This window comes from Amblyraja radiata, chromosome 35 (genome assembly GCF_010909765.2).
Source record: "Amblyraja radiata isolate CabotCenter1 chromosome 35, sAmbRad1.1.pri, whole genome shotgun sequence".
In the NCBI taxonomy this organism is placed as follows: domain Eukaryota; kingdom Metazoa; phylum Chordata; class Chondrichthyes; order Rajiformes; family Rajidae; genus Amblyraja; species Amblyraja radiata.
In genome coordinates this window covers 7,009,867-7,034,647 of record NC_045990.1, presented here as the reverse complement: position 1 = coordinate 7,034,647, position 24,781 = coordinate 7,009,867, and the positions used below count along the sequence as shown (strand labels likewise).

At 49.0% G+C, this 24,781-nt stretch overlaps 1 protein-coding gene across 1 annotated transcript in view; it reads right to left on the bottom strand.

Moving 5' to 3' along the window:
• Positions 1-24,781, bottom strand: part of mast1 (microtubule associated serine/threonine kinase 1) — a 107,960-nt gene that overhangs the window by 11,175 nt on the left and 72,004 nt on the right. Inside the window, exons 15-25 of the mRNA XM_033050788.1 lie at positions 23,992-24,130; positions 21,105-21,237; positions 16,726-16,891; positions 15,396-15,497; positions 13,827-13,949; positions 12,337-12,446; positions 8,871-9,025; positions 5,189-5,445; positions 3,269-3,478; positions 2,555-2,784; positions 686-808 (exon numbers count right to left, since the gene is read on the bottom strand). Coding sequence (XP_032906679.1) covers positions 686-808; positions 2,555-2,784; positions 3,269-3,478; positions 5,189-5,445; positions 8,871-9,025; positions 12,337-12,446; positions 13,827-13,949; positions 15,396-15,497; positions 16,726-16,891; positions 21,105-21,237; positions 23,992-24,130 — 1,748 coding nt within the window. The remainder of the gene's footprint in view (positions 1-685; positions 809-2,554; positions 2,785-3,268; positions 3,479-5,188; positions 5,446-8,870; positions 9,026-12,336; positions 12,447-13,826; positions 13,950-15,395; positions 15,498-16,725; positions 16,892-21,104; positions 21,238-23,991; positions 24,131-24,781) is intronic.

Here is a 24,781-nt window from a genome sequence, read left to right as displayed (position 1 = left end):
TTGAATCTCATAGTTTCCATAGCCACTCTACTTGTTTCCCTTACCTCACATAATTCAATATCCTTCTCCTTGGTGAATACCGAAGAAAAGAAATTGTTCAATATCTCCCCCATCTCTTTTGGCTCTGCAGATAGCTGTCCACTCTGACTCTCTAATGGACCAATTTTATCCCTCGTTATCCTTTTGCTATTAATATAGCTGTAGAAACCCTTTGGATTTACTTTCACCTTACTTGCCAAAGCAACCTCATATCTTCTTTTAGCTTTTCTAATTTCTTTCTTAAGAACAGCTTTTCTCCACGTGCAGTAGCTCCACTCAACAGCCAAAAGTCTGTAGCCTCCTTGTACTCTGGTATTTTATTCCATTCACATGTTTAAACTATAATGTTCTTCTTAATGTTATTATTCTTAATGTTTTAATGTTTTATGTTTTATTCTTAATTGTTTACTGTGTGTCGTGTTGTTACTTGTGAGTGGAGCACCAAGGCAAATCCCTTGTATGTGTACATACTTGGCCAATAAACTTATTCATTCATTCATTGCCCACACACAGGATAGATTGATATATATATAGGTGGAGTCTGTGCTGGAGAAACTCAGCGGGTGCAGCAGCATCTATGGAGCAAAGGAAATAGGCAACGTTTTGGGGCCGAAACCCTTTTTCAGACTGATGTGTATATATATACCTTCAGTATGAGTTCCACAACCTCGGTGTGGACGAGTCCGTGGACCGGTTCCCCGTTGACATGGGTGATGAGGTCTCCAGCGCAGAGCCCCGCGTCGTGAGAAGGCCCCCCATCTTCTACGTGCTGCAACGGGGAAAGAGAGCGTTAAAACTCGTCACCTCAACGGTTCAACTGTGCCTTTGTGTCACGTGTGTACGGGCAAATTGGAATTATCTTTGCGCATTGTGCCGCCATTTACATAGAAACATAGAAAACAGGTGCTGGAGTAGGCCATTCGGCCCTTCGAGCCTGCACCGCCATTCAATACGATCATGGCTGATCATCCAAATCAATATCCCGTACCTGCCTTCTCTCCATACCCCCTGATCCCTTTAGCCACAAGGGCCACATCTAACTCCGTCTTAAATCTAGCCAATGAATGGCCTCATGATGAGTTTGGCACGATGAGTCTGAAGTACCAAACGGAAACATCGCTGTCTTGTGGTCTTTAAGCAAACAACTTCTCTAGGCCGGTCACGGTGGCGCAGCGGTAGAGTTGCTGCCTTACAGCGCTGGAGTTCCAGGTTGTGTCTCTGTGCAGCGGGAACAGTGTACTGTGCAGGCAGCAACTCTGCCTCTGCGCTACATTGCTACATTGCCCTCTCATGTACTCATCTAATTTTCTTCTTGAGGGAGTTCCTGTGGGGTTTGTTCCTGTAAGTCATCAGATCATAAGTGATAGGAGCAGAATTTACCTGCAGAATTAGGCCATTCGGCCCATCAAGTCTACTCCGCCATAATAACCTCCATAATAACCTCCATCTTAACACCAAAAAAACAAAGGAGATAGTTGTGGACTTCAGGAGGGGGAGGAGGAGGACTCAAGCAACACCAATCACCATTAAGGGCACTGAGGTGGAGGTGGTCGCTAATCACAGGTACCTTGGGGTGCAGCTTGACAGTGAGCTGAACTGGAAGTGTCATATGGAGGCGGTGTACAGGAAGGGACAAAGCCGACTGTATTTTTTAAGGAGGCTGAGGGCATTTAACATCTGCCAACCCCTACTGTGCAGTGTCTACCATTCAGTGGTGGCCAGTGCTCTGTTTTTTGCTGTGGCCTGTTGGGGAGATGGCGCCCGTATAGCGGATAAAAACAGACTGGACAAGCTAATCAGGAAGGCCGGCTCAGTGGTCGGGGCTGAGCAACGAACGGTCCAGCAGGTGGCAGAGGCCAGAACTCTGAACAAACTAGGTTCTATAATGACCAACCCCACTCACCCACTCCATGCCCTGAAGGTGATCAAGAGCAGCATCTTCAGTCAGAGACTGATTGCACCAATGTGCAAAACTGAGAGACATAGGAAGTCCTGTTTACCAGCTGCTATAAGGTTATATAATGCGCATAAATAACTGCACTTTTTTTTAAATTAATTGTATTTTAACTTGTATTTTAACTTGTATTTTAACTTGTTAAGTATGGAAGCCATTTGAGGAAATGTGTGGTGTTATGTCTGTCTTGAAGCTGTCGTGGCACTGTAATTTCCTGTAAAGGATTATTAAAGGTATAATCAATCAATCAATCAATCAATCATGGCTGATCTATCTCTCCCTCCTAAACCCCATTCTCCTGCCTTCTCCCCATAACCCCTGACACCCGTACTAATCAAGAATCTATCTACAGTGTATCTCTGCCTTAAATTATATCCACTGAGGCCTTCTGTGGCAAAGAATTCCAGATTGACCACCCTCTGACGAAATAACTTTCTCCTCATCTCCATCCTAAAGGAACGTCCTCTAATTTTAAGGCTGTGACCTCTAGTCCTAAACTCTCCCATAGGTGTGGTAAACCGCGGTGGATCGGCGTTGGTGCCTCTGCCGGTCGATACTCACCCACACCATGTGGTGAACACTGTAGATGTCGGTGTCGCCCATGTAGACCCGGATGGCACGCAGCGTGAAGCCGTACTTCTTGCCCGACCGGAGGATGGTGATGGGGGAGCGCAGGCTGGTGACGGTCGGCGAGAAGTCGCGGCTGGGCGAGGAGTCGCGCGAGGACGGGTTGGAGGATAGCGATCGTGGGGACATCGGGCTGGCTAGGGGCGAACCACTGTGCTGCTCCACTGCACCGTGAAAGAAACAGGCACAATGAGATGGAAACATAGAATATACGTGCTGGAGGAGGCCATTCGGCCCTTCCAGCCAGCGCCGCCATTCAACATGATCATGGCTAATTATGGCAGAGACACACAGAGACAGAGACACACACACACACACAGACAGAGGGGCAGAGACACACACAGGGACAGAGAGACACACACACAGGGACAGGGACAGACACACACACACACACACAGAGGGACAGAGACACACAGGGACAGGGACAGACACACACACACACACAGACAGAGGGACAGAGACACACACACACAGAGACACACAGAGACACACACACACACAGACACACAGAGACTTACAGGGACAGAGACATACAGAGACAGAGACACACACACACACAGAGACACACAGAGACAGAGACACACACACACAGAGACAGAGACACTAACGCAGAGATATCGCGTGCCTGCAGTATCGTGCTGCCCGTACCTGCCGGGATCATGACGGAGAGGGCTGTGGCCGAAGCGGATTTGATGACCTTGTTGACGGGCCGGGACGCCCGTTTCTCGGCCGAGTCGCCCGACAGCTGCTGGTGCCGCGCTCTCCGCACCGCCAGGTCACTCGTGGCCTTGGTGCTGGAGGAATCTACTTCCTTGGTCACGCTGGGCAAAGTCTCCAGCACCTTCACCGGCCGCTCAGCTGCAGGGAGGAGATGGGGGAGGTCTGGCAGCTGGATTCACCATTGCCTGGGTTGGCGGAGGTTCCGGAAGGACCGGGCCACTCGGACCATCGGGTCTGTGCTATCACTACATGAGATCATGGTTGAACTCGCACAACACTTTGCAGCCCAACAGGAGAGAGAGAGAGACAGAGAGATTGTCTGAACATTCCCTCCCCAGGTGCTGCCTAACCCACAGAAAACCTCCAAAGCTTAGTGTATTATATTTCTTTACTGTATTAATTGGGGGTGTCTTTAATTAATTTTGGTGGTGAAGAGAGGGAGGGAGAAAGAGAGAGAGGGACAGGGTGACAGAGAGAGAAAGCGAAACATAGAAACATAGAAATTAGGTGCAGGAGTAGGCCATTCGGCCCATCGAGCCTGCACCGCCATTCAATATGATCATGGCTGATCATCCAACTCAGTATCCCGTACCTGCCTTCTCTCTATACCCTCTGATCCCCTTAGCCACAAGGGCCACATCTAACTCCCTCTTAAATATAGCCAATGAACTGGCCTCGACTACCCTCTGTGGCAGAGAGTTCCAGAGATTCACCACTCTCTGTGTGAAAAAAGTTATTCTCATCTCGGTTTTAAAGGATTTCCCCCTTATCCTTAAGCTGTGACCCCTTGTCCTGGACTTCCCCAACATCGGGAGCAATCTTCCTGCATCTAGCCTGTCCAACCCCTTAAGAATTTTATAAGTTTCTATAAGATCCCCTCTCAATCTCCTAAATTCTAGAGAGTATAAACCAAGTCTATCCAGTCTTTCTTCATAAGACAGTCCTGACATCCCAGGAATCAGTCTGGTGAACCTTCTCTGCACTCCCTCTATGGCAATAATGTCCTTCCTCAGATTTGGAGACCAAAACTGTACGCAATACTCCAGGTGTGGTCTCACCAAGACCCTGTACAACTGCAGTAGAACCTCCCTGCTCCTATACTCAAATCCTTTTGCTATGAAAGCTAACATACCATTCGCTTTCTTCACTGCCTGCTGCACCTGCATGCCTACTTTCAATGACTGGTGTACCATGACACCCAGGTCTCGCTGCATCTCCCCTTTTCCTAGTCGGCCACCATTTAGATAATAGTCTGCTTTCCTGTTTCTGCCACCAAAATGGATAACCACATTTATCCACATTATACTGCATCTGCCAAACATTTGCCCACTCACCCAGCCTATCCAAATCACCTTGCAGTCTCCTAGCATCCTCCTCACAGCTAACACTGCCCCCCAGCTTAGTGTCATCCGCAAACTTGGAGATATTGCCTTCAATTCCCTCATCCAGATCATTAATATATATTGTAAATAGCTGGGGTCCCAGCACTGAGCCTTGCGGTACCCCACTAGTCACTGCCTGCCATTGTGAAAAGGACCCGTTTACTCCTACTCTTTGCAAGGGAGGGGGAGAGGGAGAGAGGGAGATGGAAAGAGAGAGAGAAAGAGATAGAGAGAAAGAGAGAAAAAAGAGAAAGGGAGAAAACAGAGAAAGAGAGAGAGAGAAAGAGATAGAGATATAGAGAAAGAGAGAGAGAAAGAGAGAGAAAGAAAGAGAGAGAGAGAGAGATAAAGGGAGATAGAGATTCCCTTGAAGAGTGTGGAGCCCAGTGATTTAAATGCTGTGTGTAATGGATCATGGGCTGATGTACCTCCACCAGTCGGTGTGGTGGGAGCGGTGGGCTTGTACCTGTGGATGTGGGGCTGCTTCCAGCGTTTGCTAGCCCGGTGTGGCTGGGCCCCTCTCCCTCCTTGTGCTGGCCCCCCTGCTCGGGGCCGGGCCCCGCCGTCTGCACCCCCTGGTGTCTGTGCGTGGCCTCCGCGTCGTCCTCCAGCGGAGCGGCGAACTTGTGGGTGTCCATGAGGGCGGAGAAGCGGCGGCGGACCGTGAGCGGCGGGCTGGAGTCACTCTCACCGTAGGACGACTCCGAGGCAGACAGGCGCTTCCTGACAGTGGCAGCGAGAGCGGGGGGTGGAGGATGGGAGAGAAGGGCAGGGAGGGGGGTGGGGGGGGAGAGGGAAAGGGGGAGAGAAGCAGGAAAGTGTGAGAACAAGGGGGAGGGTGGAGGGGAAGAAAAGAAGGGAGAAAAAGGGGAGGAGGGAAGGTAAAATTAAATGTCTTTATTTATATAGCACATTTTTAGTCAACTTGCATTGACCCCAAAGTGCTTCACATAATTACATCCACACACACAGGCAAAGGTGGGTGAAGTGTCTTGCCCAAGGACACACACAGGCAAAGGTGGGTGAAGTGTCTTGCCCAAGGACACAACGACAGTATGCACTCCAAGCGGGATTCGAACCGGCTACCTTCCGGTTGCCAGCCGAACACTTAGCCCATTGTGCCATCTGTCGTCCAGGTAGGGGGGAAAAGAGGGGTGGAGGGGAGAGAAGGGGGCAAGGGAGGGAGAGGCAGGAAGGATACGGGGAAGGAGGAAGGGAGGGGAAAAGGGGAGGGGAAGGGTGAGAGAAAGGGGGGAGAAGGGGGAGGGGGAGGGGGGGAGAGGGAGAAGGGGGGGGGAGAAGGGGGGGGCAAGGGGGAAAAGGGGAGGTGAGGATGTGCGAGGTGGTAGCAGCGGGGAGAAGGGGGGAAAGAAGTGGGAGCCTTCGGGGAGCGAGGGGAGGGGAGGGGCGGGCAAGATGGAAATGGGGAGGGAAGGGGTGGATTGTGGGCAGAAGGGGGGGTGGAAGGGGGGAGGTTGTGGCAGCAGAGGGGACGTGGGAGTAGGGGGTAAGGAGAGAGGAAGGAGGCAAGAGGCAAAGAGGGAGGAGACGTTGGCAAGGGGGGGGGGAAGATGAGAGTAGGGTGTGGCATAAAGGGGTAACGGGAGAGGAGAAGTGGGTAGAAGGGAAGGGGAAGGGTGAGGAAGAGCAATAAGAGGAGAGAATGTGAAAGTGGCAGTGAACAAGATAGACCAGCCCAAGCCATGGACTCATCCTCCTCTCCTCTCAAAGTCTTTGCACAATTCCCAGCCATATCGCAACACATTGGATTCTTAAGCAGAATGCTACAGATGCTTCCTGGATAGTTGCAGGCAGTCGCATGGACAACAGGCTGCGCTGTGTGTGGGTGTAAAGAATATCATCAGGAGAGGGGACGGGAGAGAGGAAGTGAGGGAAGAACCTTGAGGAGGGATTCCCAGAGCGGGGAGCCCTGTTATCCATAGGCAGAGCTGTCGAGGATGGAGCTAATTGAATTTGGTGATGATCAGTAATCCAGAAAGATGTGGGGATGAAAAGGGGCCATTGGTGTTATTTTTGTCACATGTACCGAGATAATGTGAATAACTTTGTTTTGTGTGTTTATCCACTCAAATCATATCATACTGGGGTCAAGGAGAGAGGGTTCACCTCGCGGCCCTGTTTCCCCCAATCTTTCCACCACCACCTACAAGAAACACAAGAAGTGACAACACTGACACCATTGTGTGCAGATGCCGAGACGTGCGTTCAGCTCTGGCTGGACAACTTCTAATCTTATTTGTGGACTCGATAAGAAGAAGAATCTCATACTACAATCATATATAAATCATACTACATGGGCGCAGCGGTAGAGTTGCTGCCTCGCACCGCCAGAGACCCAGGTTCGATCCCGACTACGGGTGCTGTCTGTACGGAGTTTGCACGTTCTCCCCGTGACCTGCGTGGGTTTGCTCCGAGATCTTCGGTTTCCTCCCACATTCCAAAGGCTTACAGGTTTGTAGGTTAATTGGCTTGGAATAAATGTAAAACAATTGCTCCTAGGATAGGATAGTGTTAAGTAAGTAAGTAAGTTTATTGGCCAGGTATTCACATACAAGGAATTTGCCTTGGTGCCTTAATGTGCAGGGATCGCTGGTCGGTGAATGCACACAGTCCGTACAGACAGCACCCGTAGTTGGGATCGAACCCGGGTATCCGGCACAGCATTACAATGCAATACAATACAATACCGTTTATTGTCATTTGAACCTCAAATGAAGTTCAAACAAAATTTGGTTTCTGCAGTCATGCAACAAGGAAAGAACCAGCGACCCTACTGCTGCGCCACTGTGACTGCCCAACAAAACACCAAACATTAGTATTATGAAGGTACACAAAATTGCTGGGGAAACTCAGCGGGTGCAGCAGCATCTATGGAGCGAAGGAAATAGGCGACGTTTCGGGCCGAAACCCTTCTTCAGACTGATGGGGGGTGGGAGAAAGAAGGAAAAGGGGAGGAGGGGGAGGAGCCCGAGGGCGGGCGGATGGGAGGGTGGGAGGAGACAGCTAGAGGGTTAAGGAAGGGGAGGAGACAGCAAGGGCTAGCAAAATTGGGAGAATTCAATGTTAATGCCATAAGGACGCAAGGTCCCCAGACGGAATATGAGGTGCTGTTCCTCCAATTTCCGCTGTTGCTCACTCTGGCAATGGAGGAGACCCAGGACAGAGAGGTCGGATTGGGAATGGGAGGGGGAGTTGAAGTGCTGAGCCACCGGGAGTTCAGGTAGGTTTTTGCGGACTGAGCGGAAGTGTTCGGCGAAACGATCGCCCAACCTACGCTTGGTCTCCCCGATGTAAATCAGCTGACATCTAGAGCAGCGGATGCAGTAGATGAGGTTGGAGGAGATACAGGTGAACCTTTGTCGCACCTGGAACGACTGCTTGGGTCCTTGAATGGAGTCGAGGGGGGAGGTGAAGGGACAGGTGTTGCATTTCTTGCGGTTGCAACGGAAAGTGCCCGGGGAGGGGGTGGTGCGGGAGGGAAGGGAAGAATTGACGAGGGAGTTGCGGAGGGAGCGGTCTTTGCGGAAGGCAGACATGGGGGGAGATGGGAAGATGTGGCGAGTGGTGGGGTCACGTTGGAGGTGGCGGAAATGGCGAAGGATTATGTGTTGTATTTGGCGGCTAGTGGGGTGAAAGGTGAGGACCAGAGGGACTCTGCCCTTGTTGCGAGTGCGGGGATGGGGAGAGAGAGCAGTGTTACGGGGTATGGATGAGACTCTGGTGTGAGCCTCATCTATGGTGGCGGAGGGGAATCCCCGTTCCCTGAAGAACGAGGACATTTCCGATGCCCTGGTGTGGAATTAGTATTATGAATGTGTTTAAGAAGGAACTGCAGATGCTGGAAAATCGAAGGTGGACAAAAATGCTGGAGAAACTCAGCGGGTGCAGCAGCATCTATGGAGCGAAGGAAATAGGCAACGTTTCAGGCCGAAACGTTGCCTATTTCCTTCGCTCCATAGATGCTGCTGCACCCGCTGAGTTTCTCCAGCATTTTTGTCCACCTTAGTTTTATGAATGTTGGCAGATCAATGTTCCACCTGGGATGAATAACGTTCTATCGTATTTGTATCGTATCGTAACCGTGCAGCAGAACGGGGGGGACGGGGTCACAGAGCGGGACGACTCACATTTCTGGGGAGCTAGTCCTCCAGCTCTTGTCTCGGGTGCCGAGGGGGTTGAGAGCCTCGCTCTTCTCCTCCTTGTGCTTGTTGAGGTTGCGTCGGGTGACCACTGGGGCCTTCTGCTCCTCGTGCTGTGTCAGACGTTCCATGCTGCTGTAGACCTGCGGAGGGCACAGCCATCGTTAGTGCAGGGACCACTAGTGCAGCCCACTCGCGCCCACTCTCACCCCATCCATCCTGCAGTTACACAGGGCATGTGGAGGAGCAGCAGTACAACCTTCGACCTGCAGGTGTCACTGCATGCTCACAACCCAGCACAGAGGAATAGTGGCCTATGAATGGGGTTCAGTAGTACAGTGGGTATAGTCAAGGCCTGGGGAATTATCTATTTGGGATGGATGTTTAGTTGAGAGATACAGCATGGAAACAGGCCCTTCGGCCCACCGAGTCCACGCTGACCATGGGTCGCCCGATCGTACTATTATCCCATTTTCACATCCACTCCCAACACACAAGCAGCCAATAGAGGCCAATTAATCTACAAACTTTAGAATGTTGGAGGAAACCGGAGAAAACCCTGGTGGGAGAACGTATAAAATCCGTGTAGATGGCACCCGAGGTCAGGATCGGGCCACACACTCATCTCCCCGCTACCTTCAGGTAGAAGGTACAGGAGCCTGAAGACTGCAACGTCCATTGAGTATAGGAGCAGGGAGGTTCTACTGCAATTGTACAGGGTCTTGGTGAGACCACACCTGGAGTATTGCGTACAGTTTTGGTCTCCTAATCTGAGGAAAGACATTCTTGCCATAGAGGGAGTGCAGAGAAGGTTCACCAGACTGATTCCTGGGATGTCAGGACTTTCATATGAAGAAAGACTGGATAGACTCGGTTTGTACTCGCTAGAATTTAGAAGATTGAGGGGGGATCTTATAGAAACGTACAAAATTCTTAAGGGGTTGGACAGGCTAGATGCAGGAAGGTTGTTCCCGATGTTGGGGAAGTCCAGAACAAGGGGTCACAGTTTAAGGATAAAGGGGAAATCTTTTAGGACCGAGATGAGGAATACTTTTTTCACACAGAGAGTGGTGAATCTGTGGAATTCTCTTCCGCAGAAGGTAGTTGAGGCCAGTTCATTGGCTATATTTAAGAGGGAGTTAGATGTGGCCCTTGTGGCTAAAGGGATCAGGGGGTATGGAGAGAAGGCAGGTACAGGATACTGAGTTGGATGATCAGCCATGATCATATTAAATGGCGGTGCATGCTCGAAGGGCTGAATGGCCTACTCCTGCACCTATTTTCTATGTTTCTATGTTTCTATGTCCAGGTTCAGGAATAGCCCCTTCCCCACAGCCATCAGGCTATTAAACTCAACTCAAACATAACTCTGAACATTAATAGCCCATTATCTGTTTATTTGCGCTTTTTCTGTTTATTTATTCATGTGTGTATATATTTATATAATGGTATATGGACACACTGATCTGTTCTGTATTTATTTACGCCTACTATGTTCTGTTGTGCTGAAGCAAAGCAAGAATTTCATTGTCCTATCTGGGACACATGACAATAAACTCTTTTGAATCTTGATCGAACCCGGGACTCCGGCGCTGTGAGGCGGCAACTCTACCGTTGCGCCAACATGCCGCCATTGTAGCGCATCAGTTCAAGAGACAAATTCCAATGTCATCAATAGGGTAAATGGGACAGTATCCGAGCTTATGGAAGGGCTGTTCAGAAGCTGATGACAGAGGGGAAGAAGCTGTTCCCGAGTCTGGTGGTGTGTGCTTTCAAAACGTCTGTTCCATGAAGTGACAAAGGACTCGCTGAAGCTTGGTGCAGCCAATGCCAAGGCTCCGTGGGGGAGGACCACAGTCTAGGGTCCCTCTACTGAGGGACATTGTGGGGCAGAGTCCAGTGGGGACACTCCTCAAACAAGGGAAGGGATATCACCGCAGGGAGCACCAAGAGTGGCAAGGATGCTTGGTTTAAGGAAGGTGTGAAAACTATCAAATATGACACTAACAAAGATAGAGATGACGAGAATGTCTGAAGAGGTGTTGTTTTGTGTTATTCTTATTTTATATGTGTTTTTATTCTGAATTAAGTTTATTTTGGGGGAAAAATTGAAGTGAAAAACGTTTTACGTGCTATCTTGGTAACGGTGGCGCAGCGGTAGAGTTGCTGCCTTGCAGCGAATGCAGCGCCGGAGACCCGGGTTCGATCCCGACTACGGGCGCTGTCTGTACGGAGTTTGTATGTTGTCCCCGTGACCTGCGTGGATTTTCTCCGAGATCTTCGGTTTCCTCTCACACTCCAAAGACATACAGGTTTGTAGGTTAATTGGCTTGGTGAATGTAAAAAATTGTCCCTGGTGTGTGTGGGGTAGTGTTAGTGTGCGGGGATCGCTGGTCGGCATGGACCCGGTGGGCCGAAGGGCCTGTTTCTGCGTTGTATCTCTAAACTCATACCATAGCGAGCGGACACAAGGTTGATGCTACTTTCCAAAAAAAGACTCAAAGTGCTGGAGTAACTCAGCAGGTCAAGCAGCATCTCGGGAGAACTGTGCGGCAACTCTGGAGAAGGTGACATTTCGGGTTGCGACCAGATTTTTAAAATCGTACCATTCATGAGTACAATTATACTCTACACGAGCACAACAAAAGGAATCAGATGGCAGATAATAGTGTTACAGCTACAGAAAAAAGCGCAGGTGGAAAAAAGTGCAAGGGTGACAACGGGGTAGATTGGAAGTTCGGGAATTCATCCTGTGTTTATGAGGTCCATTCAAGAGTCTCCTCTCAAATGTTGCTTCAGTTTTCTCCACAGCCCAAGGATGTGCAAGTTGGTACAGTAATTGTCGGGTGTAATACGCCCCAAGGGCACATAGTTAATAGAATTGATGGGAGAAAATTACTGAAGGAATGGGCGGGCTCTGTGAGGCAGCATAGAATTGATGGGCCGAATGGTCTCCGACGTTGAATCGTGAAAGGCTTTGTTAAAGTGGACGTGGAGAGGATGTTTCCACTAGTGTGGGAGAGTCTAGGACCAGAGCTCATAGCCTCAGAATTAATGGACGTTCCTTTAGGAAGATGAGGAGGAATTTCTTCAGTCACAGGGCGGTGAATCTGTGGAATTCTTTGCCACAGAAGGCTGTGGAGGCCAAGTCAATGGATATTTTTAAGGCAAGAGACAAGATTCTTGATTAGTACATGTGTCAGGGGTTATGGGGAGAAGGCAGGAGAATGGGGTTAGGAGGGAAAGATAGATCCGTCATGACTGAGTAGACTTGATGGGCCGAATGGCCTAATTCTGCTCCTATCACTTATGAACGTGAACTTATGAGAAAATAAGGGAGTATGGAGTAATAACACTCCACCCACCTACCACTGCACAAGTCTGGTCACAACTCCTGGGTGCTTACGGGGAAGGGATGGGGGGGAGGTTTTGGGGTTTGATCTTTGCGAAATACCTTTATAAAGCGGGGGGAGCAGGAGGAAAACTGGCGAATTTCTACGGGTTCATCTTCATTGGTGTCGTCATCATCGTAGGAGTTCACATGGTGATACCGATCAGAGCGTGCTACATGGCCAGCAGTTAGAGAGAGAGAGGGAGAGAGAAAGATATCAAGAGAGGTTAGAGAGAGAGGGAGAGTGAGGGGGATAGCAGGAGAGATAATGAGGAAAGAGCAGGGGTGGAGAGGTGAGAGAGAAATGCCCCTGTCCCACTTAGGAAACCTGAACGGAAACCTCTGGAGACTTTGCGCCCCACCCAAGATTTCCGTGCGGTTCCCGGAGGTTTTTGTCAGTCTCCCTACCCGCTTCCACTACCTGCAACCTCCGGCAACCACCTGCAACCTCGGGGAACCGCACGGGAACCTTGGGTGGGGCGCAAAGTCTCCAGAGGTTTCCGTTCAGGTTTCCTAAGTGGGACAGGGGCATAGAGAGATGGGGACAGTGAGAGGGAAAGTGGGAGAGGAGATAAGCGAGAGAAAACAGATCAAGAGAGGAAAGACCAGGGATGGAGGGAAGGGAAGGAAAGAGAGGTAAGAGAGAAAGGAGACAGAGAGGGATAGCGGGACAGTACAATGCAGCACAGAACGTCATCGGAGATCCTTTTCCCCAGTGGCTATCAAACTGTACATCGCCCCTTTCTGACGTGGGGTAGACTGACTCCCCTTCCCCCCACCCCCCGCCCCAATCTTTGCACATCCCCAATCCTGGATTTACCACTTGTCACTTTAATTCCTTGATGACTGTTGGCAGAGCAATTTCCCTCCTGGGATAAATAAAGTCTATCGTATTGCATCGCATCGTAAGACGAAACAGATCAAGGGAGGAAAGAGCAGAGGTGGAGGTTTGAGGGACAGAGATAGAGAGAGGAAATGGAGATAGGGAGAAGGGAGAGAGGCAGGAAGTGTCGAGAGAGGAGATAAGGAGGGAGAATAGTAGGAGGAAAGGGAAGAGGGGAAGAGGATAAGACTGGGATGAGGGAGAGCTGATCACAAGACAGGGGGAATGGAGAGAAGGGGGAGGGAGGGAGCAGAGAGACTGTGGAGAAAGAAAGAGAAAGAGATGATGAGATAGGAGAGAGGCAAAAACAGATGGGGTGAAGTTGGATCATTCTCTTCCCATTAACCCAACTTATGGTTTCCACATTATGTTCTCTCAACTAGAGTCCTCTCAATCGTGCCCCCCTGTCTGTCTCCAGGTGCCTAGCACATGCTGGGGTTCCTTGCGAGGAGCGGTGCTGGCCAGATCCTCTGCCCCATCTCCCTACCCCAAGGGGGCAGCACCTCACCAGTGACCTCAATCAGTGCAGGTAGTCCACGGCCCCAGGTGCTAATGGATCTCACAACGTCAAAGGGGCTTCCTGAGAGAATGGAGGCTGCTATTGCCTGGCCTTCTCTTCCTCCATCTCCACTTCTATCCCCTCCCCTCTGTCCGTGGAAAAGATACTTGCTGTCAAAGTAACTGGTGTCTTCCTCCGACTCCAGGTGTGGGATGAATTCTGCCTTCTGCCGCAGCAGGCTATTCCAGTCCAGATCTTTGAAGAAACTGTGTTGCTTTACTTCGTAGGTGCCGCCTAGAGAGATAGATAGATAGAGAGAGAGAGAGAGAGAGAGAGGACAGAGCAGAGGTTAGTTGAAGAAGATGGGCACAAAATGCAGACTAGATCAGGCTAGATGCAGGAAACATGTTGGGGGAGTCCTGAACCAGGAGTCGCAGTTGAAGAATAAAGGGGCTGTCCCACTTTCACGACCTAATTCGCGACCTTTTTTTACTCGTGGGCATTTATCATCATGTTGAAAAAACGCCCCGACCTACTTGATGCCACGAGTACCTACGACTAGCATCACGGCCTACCTACGACCTCCTATGACCTCGTGACGACCATGCTGCGAGTATGAGTCAAGGGCAAACTCGGCAGAGGTCGTGAATTAGGTCGTGAAAGTGGGACAGGCTCTTTACTTGGGTATCAAGAGGTGCTGAGGATGAGCAGAGTTGTGACAGCAGTCCAACTACTCACCTCGAGAAATAAACCATGGTGATGAAAATGGAGGAACCTTGATGTTCATCACCTCTCGGAGACTGGCCCCTGCACGCTACTTGTCATCGATCGTAAAATGCCCGGTTTATTGCAACAGGCAGAGTGTAATCTGCACAACTTCTCCCCGATTAATTCAGAATGTTATAAATACAACTTGTTAGTTCCCGCTCATGCATTAGCCTTTCAAATCTCAAACGTGGCAGGGGCAAACATATTGTCTGCTTGCATCACAGCTGGGTTCGGCAGCTCGAATGCCCAGGAACGGAAGGAGATTACAAGAAGTGGTGAACACTGCCCAGTCCATCACAAGTACTGACCTCCCTCCCCACCGTCGAAGGGATCTGCAGAATTCGCTGCCTCAAAAAGGCAGCCAGCATCATCAGAGTCCCACACCATCCTGGCCACACACTCATTTCACCACTGCCATCGGGAAGAAGGTACAAGAGCCTGAAAACTGTAACGTCCAGGTTGTTCCCTACAGCCATCAGGCTATTAAACACTACAACCTTTAAATAAGCTCTAAACTACCTTGACTTAGGGGCACTATTTTTGCCTTTGCACTATTATTCTCCTGCTAGTAAGAATGTCATTGTTTCGTTTAGAAACATATGACAATAAAATACTCTTGACACTTGAATTCAACAATAGTGGTTTCTTTTCCCTGTGCTGTCTCAAGAGTGTCCTCCACACTGGGACTTACTGTAGCCATGGAGTCATACAGCATGGAACCAGGCCCTTTGGCCCAACTAACCGATACCCAACTATCCCCTTTGGCCCAACGCTAATGCTTTAATTTAAACCATGCTTTGTTGTGTGGTCTCAACCCGAAACGTCACCCACTCCTTCTATCCAGAGATGCTGCCTGTCCCACTGAGTTACTCCAGGGCATGTTCCCATACTTTGTCTCTCGATCAATCGATGAGTGGTAGAGGGGGAAAGTCCACCTGATCATGAAGGGCATGATCTCACCAACTTGCCTACCTGTTCCCAGTCTGTCCAATGGGTTGGGGTGCAGCAGACAGGAGATAATGTGCTGGGCATCGTCAGGGAGAGCCTCATCTCCATCAGGCCACATAATGTCATCTGTAAACACAACAAGATGTTTTACATAAGGACCTGCGATCCAATAGGCTCCATTGCAAATCGCCTTTTATAAGGTCATAAGTGATAGGAGCAGAATCAAGCCATTCGGCCCATCAAGTCTACTCCAACATTCAATCATTTAGTTTTTTAGTTTAGAGATATGATGGATGGGATTTATATAGCGCCTTTCTAATACTCAAGGCGCTTTACATCGCATTATTCATTCACTCCTCAGTCACACTCGGTGGTGGTAAGCTACTTCTGTAGCCACAGCTGCCCTGGGGCAGACTGACGGAAGCGTGGCTGCCAATCTGCGCCTACGGCCCCTCCGACCACCACCAATCACTCACACACATTCACACACATTCACACACAGGCAAAGGTGGGTGAAGTGTCTTGCCCAAGGACACAACGACAGTATGCACTCCAAGCGGGATTCGAACCGGCTACCTTCCGGTTGCCAGCCGAACACTTAGCCCATTGTGCCATCTGTCGTCCCGAATATGTGCGGAAACAGGCCCTTCGGCCCAGCAAGTCCGTGCCGACCAGCAATCCCCGCACATTAACACTATCCCACACACTAGGGATTTGATTTAGTCTGAAGAAAGGTCTCGACCCGGAATTTCACCCATTCCTTCTCTCTAGAGATGCTGCCTGTCCCGCTGACTTACTCCAGCATTTTGTGTCTATCTTCGGTTTAAACCAGCATCTGCAGTTCCTTCCTGCAACAATTTTTACATTTATACACCACGCCAATTAACCTACAAACCTGTACGTCTTTGGAGTGCGGGAGGAAACCGAAGTTCTCGGAGTAAACCAACGCAGGTCACGGGGAGAACGTGCAAACTCCGTACAGACAGCACCCGCAGCCAGGATTGAACCTGGGTGTCTGGTGCTGTAAGTGCTGTGAGGCAGCAACTCTAACCCCCCCCCCCCCCCCCAGATCAAGGCTGATCTATCTTTCCCTCTTAACCCCATTCTTCTGCCTTCTGCCCATAACCCCTGACACCCGTACTAATCAAGAATCTATCTATCTCTGCCTAAAAAATATCCATTGACTTGGCCTCCACAGCCTTGAATAGCAATGAATTCCACATAGCCTCCATATCAATGAATTCCACAGATACATACTTTCTGACTCAAGAAATTCCTCCTCATCTCCTTCTTAAAGAAAGGCCCTTTAATTCTGAGCCTATTGTGACTTCAAGCTATTGTGTCTCAAACTCACCACTGATGACTTGACCAAACAGTTCCTCAGGGGTGTCGCCAAAGAAGGGAACACACCCCACCAAGAATTCGTACAGGATAATCCCCATCGCCCACCAGTCGACGGGCTTCCCATAGCCTTGACGAAGGATAACCTCGGGAGCAATATACTCCGGAGTTCCGCACACCTGCAATGGACAGATGATGTTAGTAGTGTACAAGGTCATAAGACATAACAACAGAATTGGGTTATTGAGCCCATTGAGTCTATTCGGCCATTCGATCGTGGCTGATCTATTCTTCGATGTCAGCCCCATTCTCCTGCCTTCCCATTTCCTTTGAAATCCTATTAGTCTCTCTTTAGACTTAATCATGGCACAGACTCATAGAGCTATACAGCATGGAAGTTGATTTGTTGGCCCACCTTGTCCATGCCAACTGGGCTAGTCCCAATTTGCCTCAATTTGGCCCATAGCCCTCTAAACCTTTCCAATCCCCATATCTGTCCAAATATGTTACAAACAAGATATTCACTTATATAGCTTCTGTAAGCCCCTGTCCCACTTACGTGTCCTTGGTACGCTAATTACGCGATGGCCCCGCGAAGGTCGCGTGCAACTTCATGCGCCCGCACAGCCGTCTGGAGCGCGTGATGTCATTTGAAGATGGACACAAAATGCAGGAGTAACTCAGCGGGACCGGCAGCATCTCTGGAGAGAAGCAATGGATGATGTTTCGGGTCGAGACTCTTCAGTCTGAAAGAAGGGTCTTGACCCAAAACGTCATCCATTCCTTCTCTCCAGAGATGCTGCCGGTCCCGCTGAGTTACTCCTGCATTTTGTGTCTATCTTCAATTTTCTTGGCCCCGCTCTGGGAGTAGAAGTGGGGGCGGATCCGGACCGCAACGGCCGTGAGCCCCAGGCTGAGTTCGGCGATCGTTTGCCTGCTTCTGCTGCTGTTGGAGGTGAGACGTTGCGTCGCGCCAGGGTCTTGGGCCTGTCCCACTTTGGCCGTCAGTTACGCAACAGGACGTTGGTGTGCGAAGAGTTCGTTTGCTACAAAATTTCGGAGCGTTGCGCGATATGGCGCACAATTCCATACCCCTCCACGCTTCTCAGTGGGACCGGCCCTGTGCGGCCACACCATGCCCATGCGCCTCAACGCGACCACGGGGTCGCGTAATTTGCGTGCCAAGGACACGTAAGTGGGACAGGCCCTTTAGTTTTAGTTTATTTTAGAGATACAACATGGAAACAGGCCCTTCGGCCCACCGAGTCTGTGCCAACCAATGATCATCCCATACACCAACACTATCCTACACACTAGGGACAATTTATAATTTTTACCAAAGCCAATTAACCTACAAACTGCTTGGAGATCTAATGAATCCATGGCTGATATGAGATGCCAATGAGGAGTAAATTTGGGCAGGAATAAACTTTTCAAGGGGCACTGTTTAAGAAAGAATTGCAGATGCTGGAAACGGGGGTTCTAAGCCCCTCAATTTCCGACAAGCTTCAGGCACTGGGAAAGTGTTTGTGACACCATGGAGAGCAGAGGTTTGAGATGAGAAACATTTATAGCAACTCTGCAACTCGTTTCCTTTCTCAGGGATGGATATGGATTATTTTTCATCTTCTGCCAAGTCTCTTGTCCTTCCATCCACGACTGGAGAGCAGGTTTAATACAAATAATGACGTGAGCGCTGGTAAACCAGCACCACTGACTACATCTCCAGCTCATTCACACAGAGGCAGCACTGGATTGATGGCCGGTAGCTGGGAGATAATTAAAATGGGAAGCGCTGGAGACAACATGCTGACGCCCCGCTCCTGGATCAATCGCTGCAAATAGATTGTGAAAATGGAACGCAGCCAGCCTGTCACCTCAGTAAAACATGTTAGATTTAGTTTAGTACAGAGATACAGCGTGGAAACAGGCCCCTCAGCACACCGTGTCCGCGCCGACCAGCGATTCTCGCACATTAACACTATCCCACACACACTAGGGACAATTTACACACACACACACCAAGCCAATTAACCTGCAACGCCAATTTCCTGCCCAAATTTACTCCTCATTGGCATCTCATATCAGCCATGGATTCATTAGATCTCCAAGCAGTTTGTAGGTTAATTGGTTTTGGTAAAAATTATAAATTGTCCCTAGTGTGTAGGATAGTGTTGGTGTATGGGATGATCATTGGTTGGCAAAGACTCGGTGGGCCGAAGGGCCTGTTTCCATGTTGTATCTCTAAAATAAACTTAAACTAAAGGGCCTGTCCCACTTACGTGTCCTTGGGGAGAAGGTACAAACTCCGTACAGACAGCACCCGTAGTTGGGATTGAACCCGGGTCTCCGGCGCTGCAAGCGCTGTTATGCAGCAACTCTACCGCGGCGCCACCGTGCCTCGTGCTTGCATTGGACAGAGCGTTGGGCAATGCAGAGGAGATTCAGTCAGATGCTGGCTGGATTGGAGCTCTTTGCTTTTGGGGAGAGATTGAAGACATTGGGCATGTTTTCCCTGGAGTGAAGAAGTGTAGAAGATTATGCAAGACGTTGATCTTTTTATGAAGAAGGGTCCCGACCCAAAACATCACCTATCAATGTTCTTCGTTCCTTCTGTCTCCTCAATCTTTTTTTCCATGGTAGAGAATCAACGGCAAGAGAGAATGTAATGTGAAAAAGGGGTGAGTTTTAATGAGGATCTCATGGGGAAGTTTGTCCAGCGAGAGTGAGTGATATCTGGAACGTTACCAGAGGTGGTGATGGAATCAGATACAATTACTTAATAATAATAATAATAATAATAATAATAATAATAATAATAATAATAATAATAATAATAATAATAATAATAATAATAATAATAATAACAATAATAATAATAATAATAATAATAACAATAATAATAATAATAATAATAATAATAATAATAATAATAATAATAATAATATTAAATACTTTATTAATCTGAATTTTATTAAATTCAGATTTCCCCAGTGAAATCAGGGTTAAGAGTTTAAGTTTGACTATGTTCAAGACCCCATTAACGATGCTTGTGAGGCACGGTGGCGCAGCGGTAGAGTTGCTGCCTTACAGCGCCAGAGACCCGGGTTCGATCCTGACTAGGGGCGCTGTCTGTACGGAGTTTGTATGTTCTCCCCGTGACCTCGTGGGTTTTCTCCGGGTACTCCTGTTTCCTCCCACACTGCAAAGATGTACAGGTTTGTAGGTTTATTGGCTTCAGGGAATTGTGGATTGTCCCTGGTGTGTAGAATGGTGCTGGTGTACGGGGTGGTCGCTGTTCAGCACAGACTCGTTGGGCCGAAGGGCCTGTTTCTGCACTGTATCTCTAAAGTATAAAGTCTAAAGACCCACAACTACACTTGAACACCTATCCATGTTCTCCAGGGATGCTGCCTGACCCCCTGAGTTATTCCAGCACTCTTTTGAGACTGGGTGTCTTTTTATACTCCTAAAGTCTATCATTGTTTGACCCAGTTCACAAGTTCACAAGGTATAGGAGTTGAATTAGGCCATTCGGCCCATCGAGTCTACTCCGCCATTCAATCAGGGCTGATCTCTGCCTCCAAATCCCATTTTCCTGCCTTCTCCCTATAACCCTTGACACCCGTTCTAATCAAGAACTTGTCCATCTCTGCCTTAAATATATCCACTGACTTGGCCTCCACAGCCCTCTGTGACAATGAGTTCCACAGATTAACTACCCTCTGACTAAAGAAGTTCCTCCTCACCTCATTTCTAAAAGAGAGGCCTGTAATTCTGAGGCTGTGCCCTCTGCTCCTGGACTCTCCCACCAGTGGATTGTAATCTGCTTCTGACAGCTGAAAAGGCAAGGCTCGATCAAGCTTACACCCCAGCAGTATGAACATTGACTTCTAAAACTTCAAATAGCCCTTGCAGTCCCTCTCTCTCCATCCCCTCCCCCTTCCCAGTTCTCCGACCAGTCTTACTGTCTCTGACTATATTTTATCTCTTTTTGCTTTGTTGTTACCTTCTCCCAAATAACAATGAATGATTCTACATTTTCCTTGATCTTCATTCCCTTTGACCTGTTTTCACACCTTATACTTCCTTATCTATACACTTCATTATCTATGTGCCACCCACTCCCCTGATATCAGTCTGAAGAAGAGTCTCAACCCGAAACGTCTCCAGAGATGCTGCCCAACAGTTATCCAGCATTTTGTGTCTATCTTCAATGCACCATCAAAATTGGATCAAGATACAGTTCCTGGTAGAAGTTGGTGGTGTTGATTATTAGAAGGACATGGACCCTTGCTGTAAGTGAGCTGAGGGATAGTAGGACATTTATTTCATTCTGCAACACCATTCTTAATAAAAACTACCGATCAAGAATGCATTTAAGGTTCTGACCTGTTTATCCAGGAACTCCCTGGCATCCTTTTCAATGTGCCCCTCGTATAGGTTGGTGGTGAGGCTCATCAGTCCTATTTTTGAGAGGCCAAAGTCCGTAAGCTTAATATGGCCCATCGATGTTATCAAGAGACTGCAAGAAGAGGAAGCACTAGGTGAGGGACCTTGCAGAATGCAATGCTTAATAAAATTCGGCAATTAGACTCACCACACTTTTGCTTCCAAGGTTACGCCCAAGCTAGGCGACTATTTGCTTGTTCGCCACCGATGCAGATCACATATTACAATCGAGCCACAATCGAGAGTACAGAGAGATTTAAGAGTGTGGAACGACTGTAATATGTGATTGAAAATCTGCCTCTACAATTCACAATCACGTATTGTCTTTCCGTTGACTGGTTAGCACGTAACAAAAGCTTTTCGCTGTACCTTGGTACACGTGACAATAAATTGAACTGAACACACAGAGCTTGCTACTAATAAGCATTTCTTCTCTCCAGAGATGCTGCCTGCCCAGCCGAGTTACTCCAGCATTTTGTGTCTACCATTAGCCACTCTACAGTCCTCCAGTACCTTGCCTGTGGCTGGAGAAGATGCTAAGAGATCTTCATCAAGGTTCCCACAATCTCTTCCTTTGCCTCTCTCAATAACCTTGATAAATCCCATCAGGTCCAGGGGCTGTATCCACCGTAATGCTCTTCGAGAGCCACAACCCCTTCTCTTTCATCTCAAACTACCCTTGGATATGGGGTGGAAGATTGCAACCTTCACGTGGTTGTACGAATGCAATCAACCCGGCGTGCACAATCAAATAAGATCAAATAGAACAAGTTGTCCTACAACTTCAGGCTGTGCACGCCATACGCAAGAAGAAGACCCTTGCATATTAGTAGTTTTCCACACTGTTCTTCTAGTCCTTCATGTTCTTCAACAACAGAGGAAGCTGACTGAACTTTGGTGCCTTCCCTCACAGTGGGAAACTTTGATTCTGCTGTGTGGGGGTGTCTATGTTAAAGACTATCGTGTTCTGTGCTCTTTTTTATTCGCATGGTGACCACACATTTCACTGTACCAATTGGTACATGTGACAATAAATGTCTCTTGTCTCATGTCTTGTCTCATCTCCTTCGTGGAAACAGATGCAAGATACTCACTTGGTATCTCACCTACATATAACCATATAACCATTACAGCACGGAAACAGGCCATCTCGACCCTTCTAGTCCGTGCCGAACACGTGTTCTCCCCTCCACATCTCCAAACTCCAAGCACAAATGGCCCTACCTTCTCCCTGGTTAATCTTTGGGATTTCCTTTGGTCTGACACCAAAGCCATTTTGTGGCCCCTTCTGGCCCCTCTAATCATACTGTCTAATCATAATCTAATCATAGTGCATACTGTCGTGTCCTTGGGCAAGACACTTCACCCACCTTTGCCTGTGTGTGAATGTGTGTGAATGTGTGTGAGTGATTGGTGGTGGTCGGAGGGGCCGTAGGCGCAGATTGGCAGCCACGCTTCCGTCAGTCTGCCCCAGGGCAGCTGTGGCTACAGAAGTAGCTTACCACCACCGAGTGTGACTGAGGAGTGAATGAATAATGCGATGTAAAGCGCCTTGAGTATTAGAAAGGCGCTATATAAATCCCATCCATTATTATTATTATTAATCATTGGCTTGAGTTCTTTCGTTATATTCCTCAAAGTTCCTATCTGATACCATGCTCTTTTCCATTTCTTTTTGACCAAATTTGTAACCTCGTTTACCATCCAGGATTCCCTGACTTTGCCATCCCTATCCCTCCTCCTCGTTGCAACCTGTTGGTTCCGAGTTTCAATCAACAATTGAAGGATTAAATAAATCTTTTATTCACATAATGGGGAAGTGTGATGAAGCATAATGTCCCATTCACTTATGACCTAGGGTACTGTAAGGCAGTGTATTACCCATTTTCCACAAAGGATTAAGTTCCTCCCACACCATTACATCCCACCGGGATACCTGTGGAGTTTTTTTTTTTTTAATCTGCTGCCTTGTAAAATCTCCTCTGACTGTCTCAGGGATCTGTGGGCTGAAGCCTCAAATTACAATTCTTCCGTGAAGCTAAGTGCTAAGTGATTACAGTTCCTTTAAGCAGAAGATGCTGTGAAATTGGCTTCACTCAGTAATTTGTTCCACACCGTCACAATGTATCATTGCTACTTAACCCAATCAATGCCCACAACACCGTCCAAACGCTACAGGGAGAGAGGCAGAGGGAGAGAGGGAGGGGGAGAGGGAGGGGGAGAGAGAGTGGGAGTGGGAGAGAGGGAGAGAGTGAGAGAGAGAAAGTGGGGGCGAGGAGGGGTGAGATGAGAGGAGGGGCGATGAGAGAGACAGGCAGCAGAGGGGCGGAGACGAGAGGGATAGAGAGAAAGCGGGGACGAGAGGGGGATGAGGAGAGAGAGGGAGAGAGCGAAGAGAGGAAGAGAGGGACGGAAGAGGGAGGAGAGGGAGAGAGGAGAGGGGGAAAGAAGAGGGGAGGGAGAGAGAGGGAGAGAGGAAGAGAGGGAGAGAGGGAGAGAGGGAGTGAGGGAGAGAGGGAGAGAGGGAGAGAGTAGAGGGGGAAAGGAAGGGGGAGGGAGAGAGAGGAAGGTGAGGGAGAGAGAGGAAAGGGAAGAGAGGGAGAGAGGGAGCGAGGGAGAGAGAGAGAGAAAGCGGGGGAGAGGGAGTGGGAGAGGAAGAGAGGGAGAGAGGGAGAGAGGGAGATAGGAGTAGAGGGGGAGAGGAAGGGGGAGGGCAAGAGAGGAAGAGGGAGGGGAAGAGGGAGGAAGAGGGAGAGGGAGATGGCGAGAGACAGAGGAAGTGGGGAGAGTCGAGATGGAAGGGCAGGGGGGAGAGCTTTAAACGTACTTGTCTGGCTTGAGGTCGCGATGGACGATACCATAGTTGTGCAGGTACTCTAAAGCCAGGACCGTTTCTGCAAAATACATCTGGGCCAGGTCCACTGGCAACGCTCCGATGTTCTTCAATAACGTTGCGCAGTCGCCCCCTGCATTGGGAAAAGGCATGAAGGTCAAACTGCAGGGAAACAAACAACTGTGTTGAGGAAGCCCGCAGGGAAACAGGCCCTTCGGCCCATCTTGTCCATGCCGACCCAACATGCGCCATCGACGTCCGTCCACTGAGTTGAGGAAGATACCTCTACCGAGCAGGGTGTCGAGATCCTATTTCACTGGAACCTTGACGGTCAACACAAAAAGCTGGAGTATCTCCGTGGGTCAGTCAGGGTCTCTGGGGAGAAGGGAGAGGTGACGTTTTGGGTCGAGACCCTTATTCAGAATCAGGGGGAAGGGTAAACGAGAGACATAGTTCACGTTCACAATTTATAGGAGTAATATTAGGCCATTCGGCCCATCGAGTCCACTCTGCCATGTAATCATGGCCGATGTCTGCCTCCAAATCCCATTCTCCTGCCTTCTCCCCATTACCCTTGACACCCGTTCTAATCAAGAATCTGTCTACCTCTGCCTTAAATAGACGCTCATGTAGAGATATAGAACAACTGAATGGAAGATGTGCAAGAAAGTAAGGAAGATGCAGGACCTTGTTAGATGTGTGCGAGGTGAGAACGACTAGCGAGTCTGTTGACCCTCCCCACAGCCCACCAGCTGGCTGGAGCCCTGTCCTTCCCAGCTGTCGG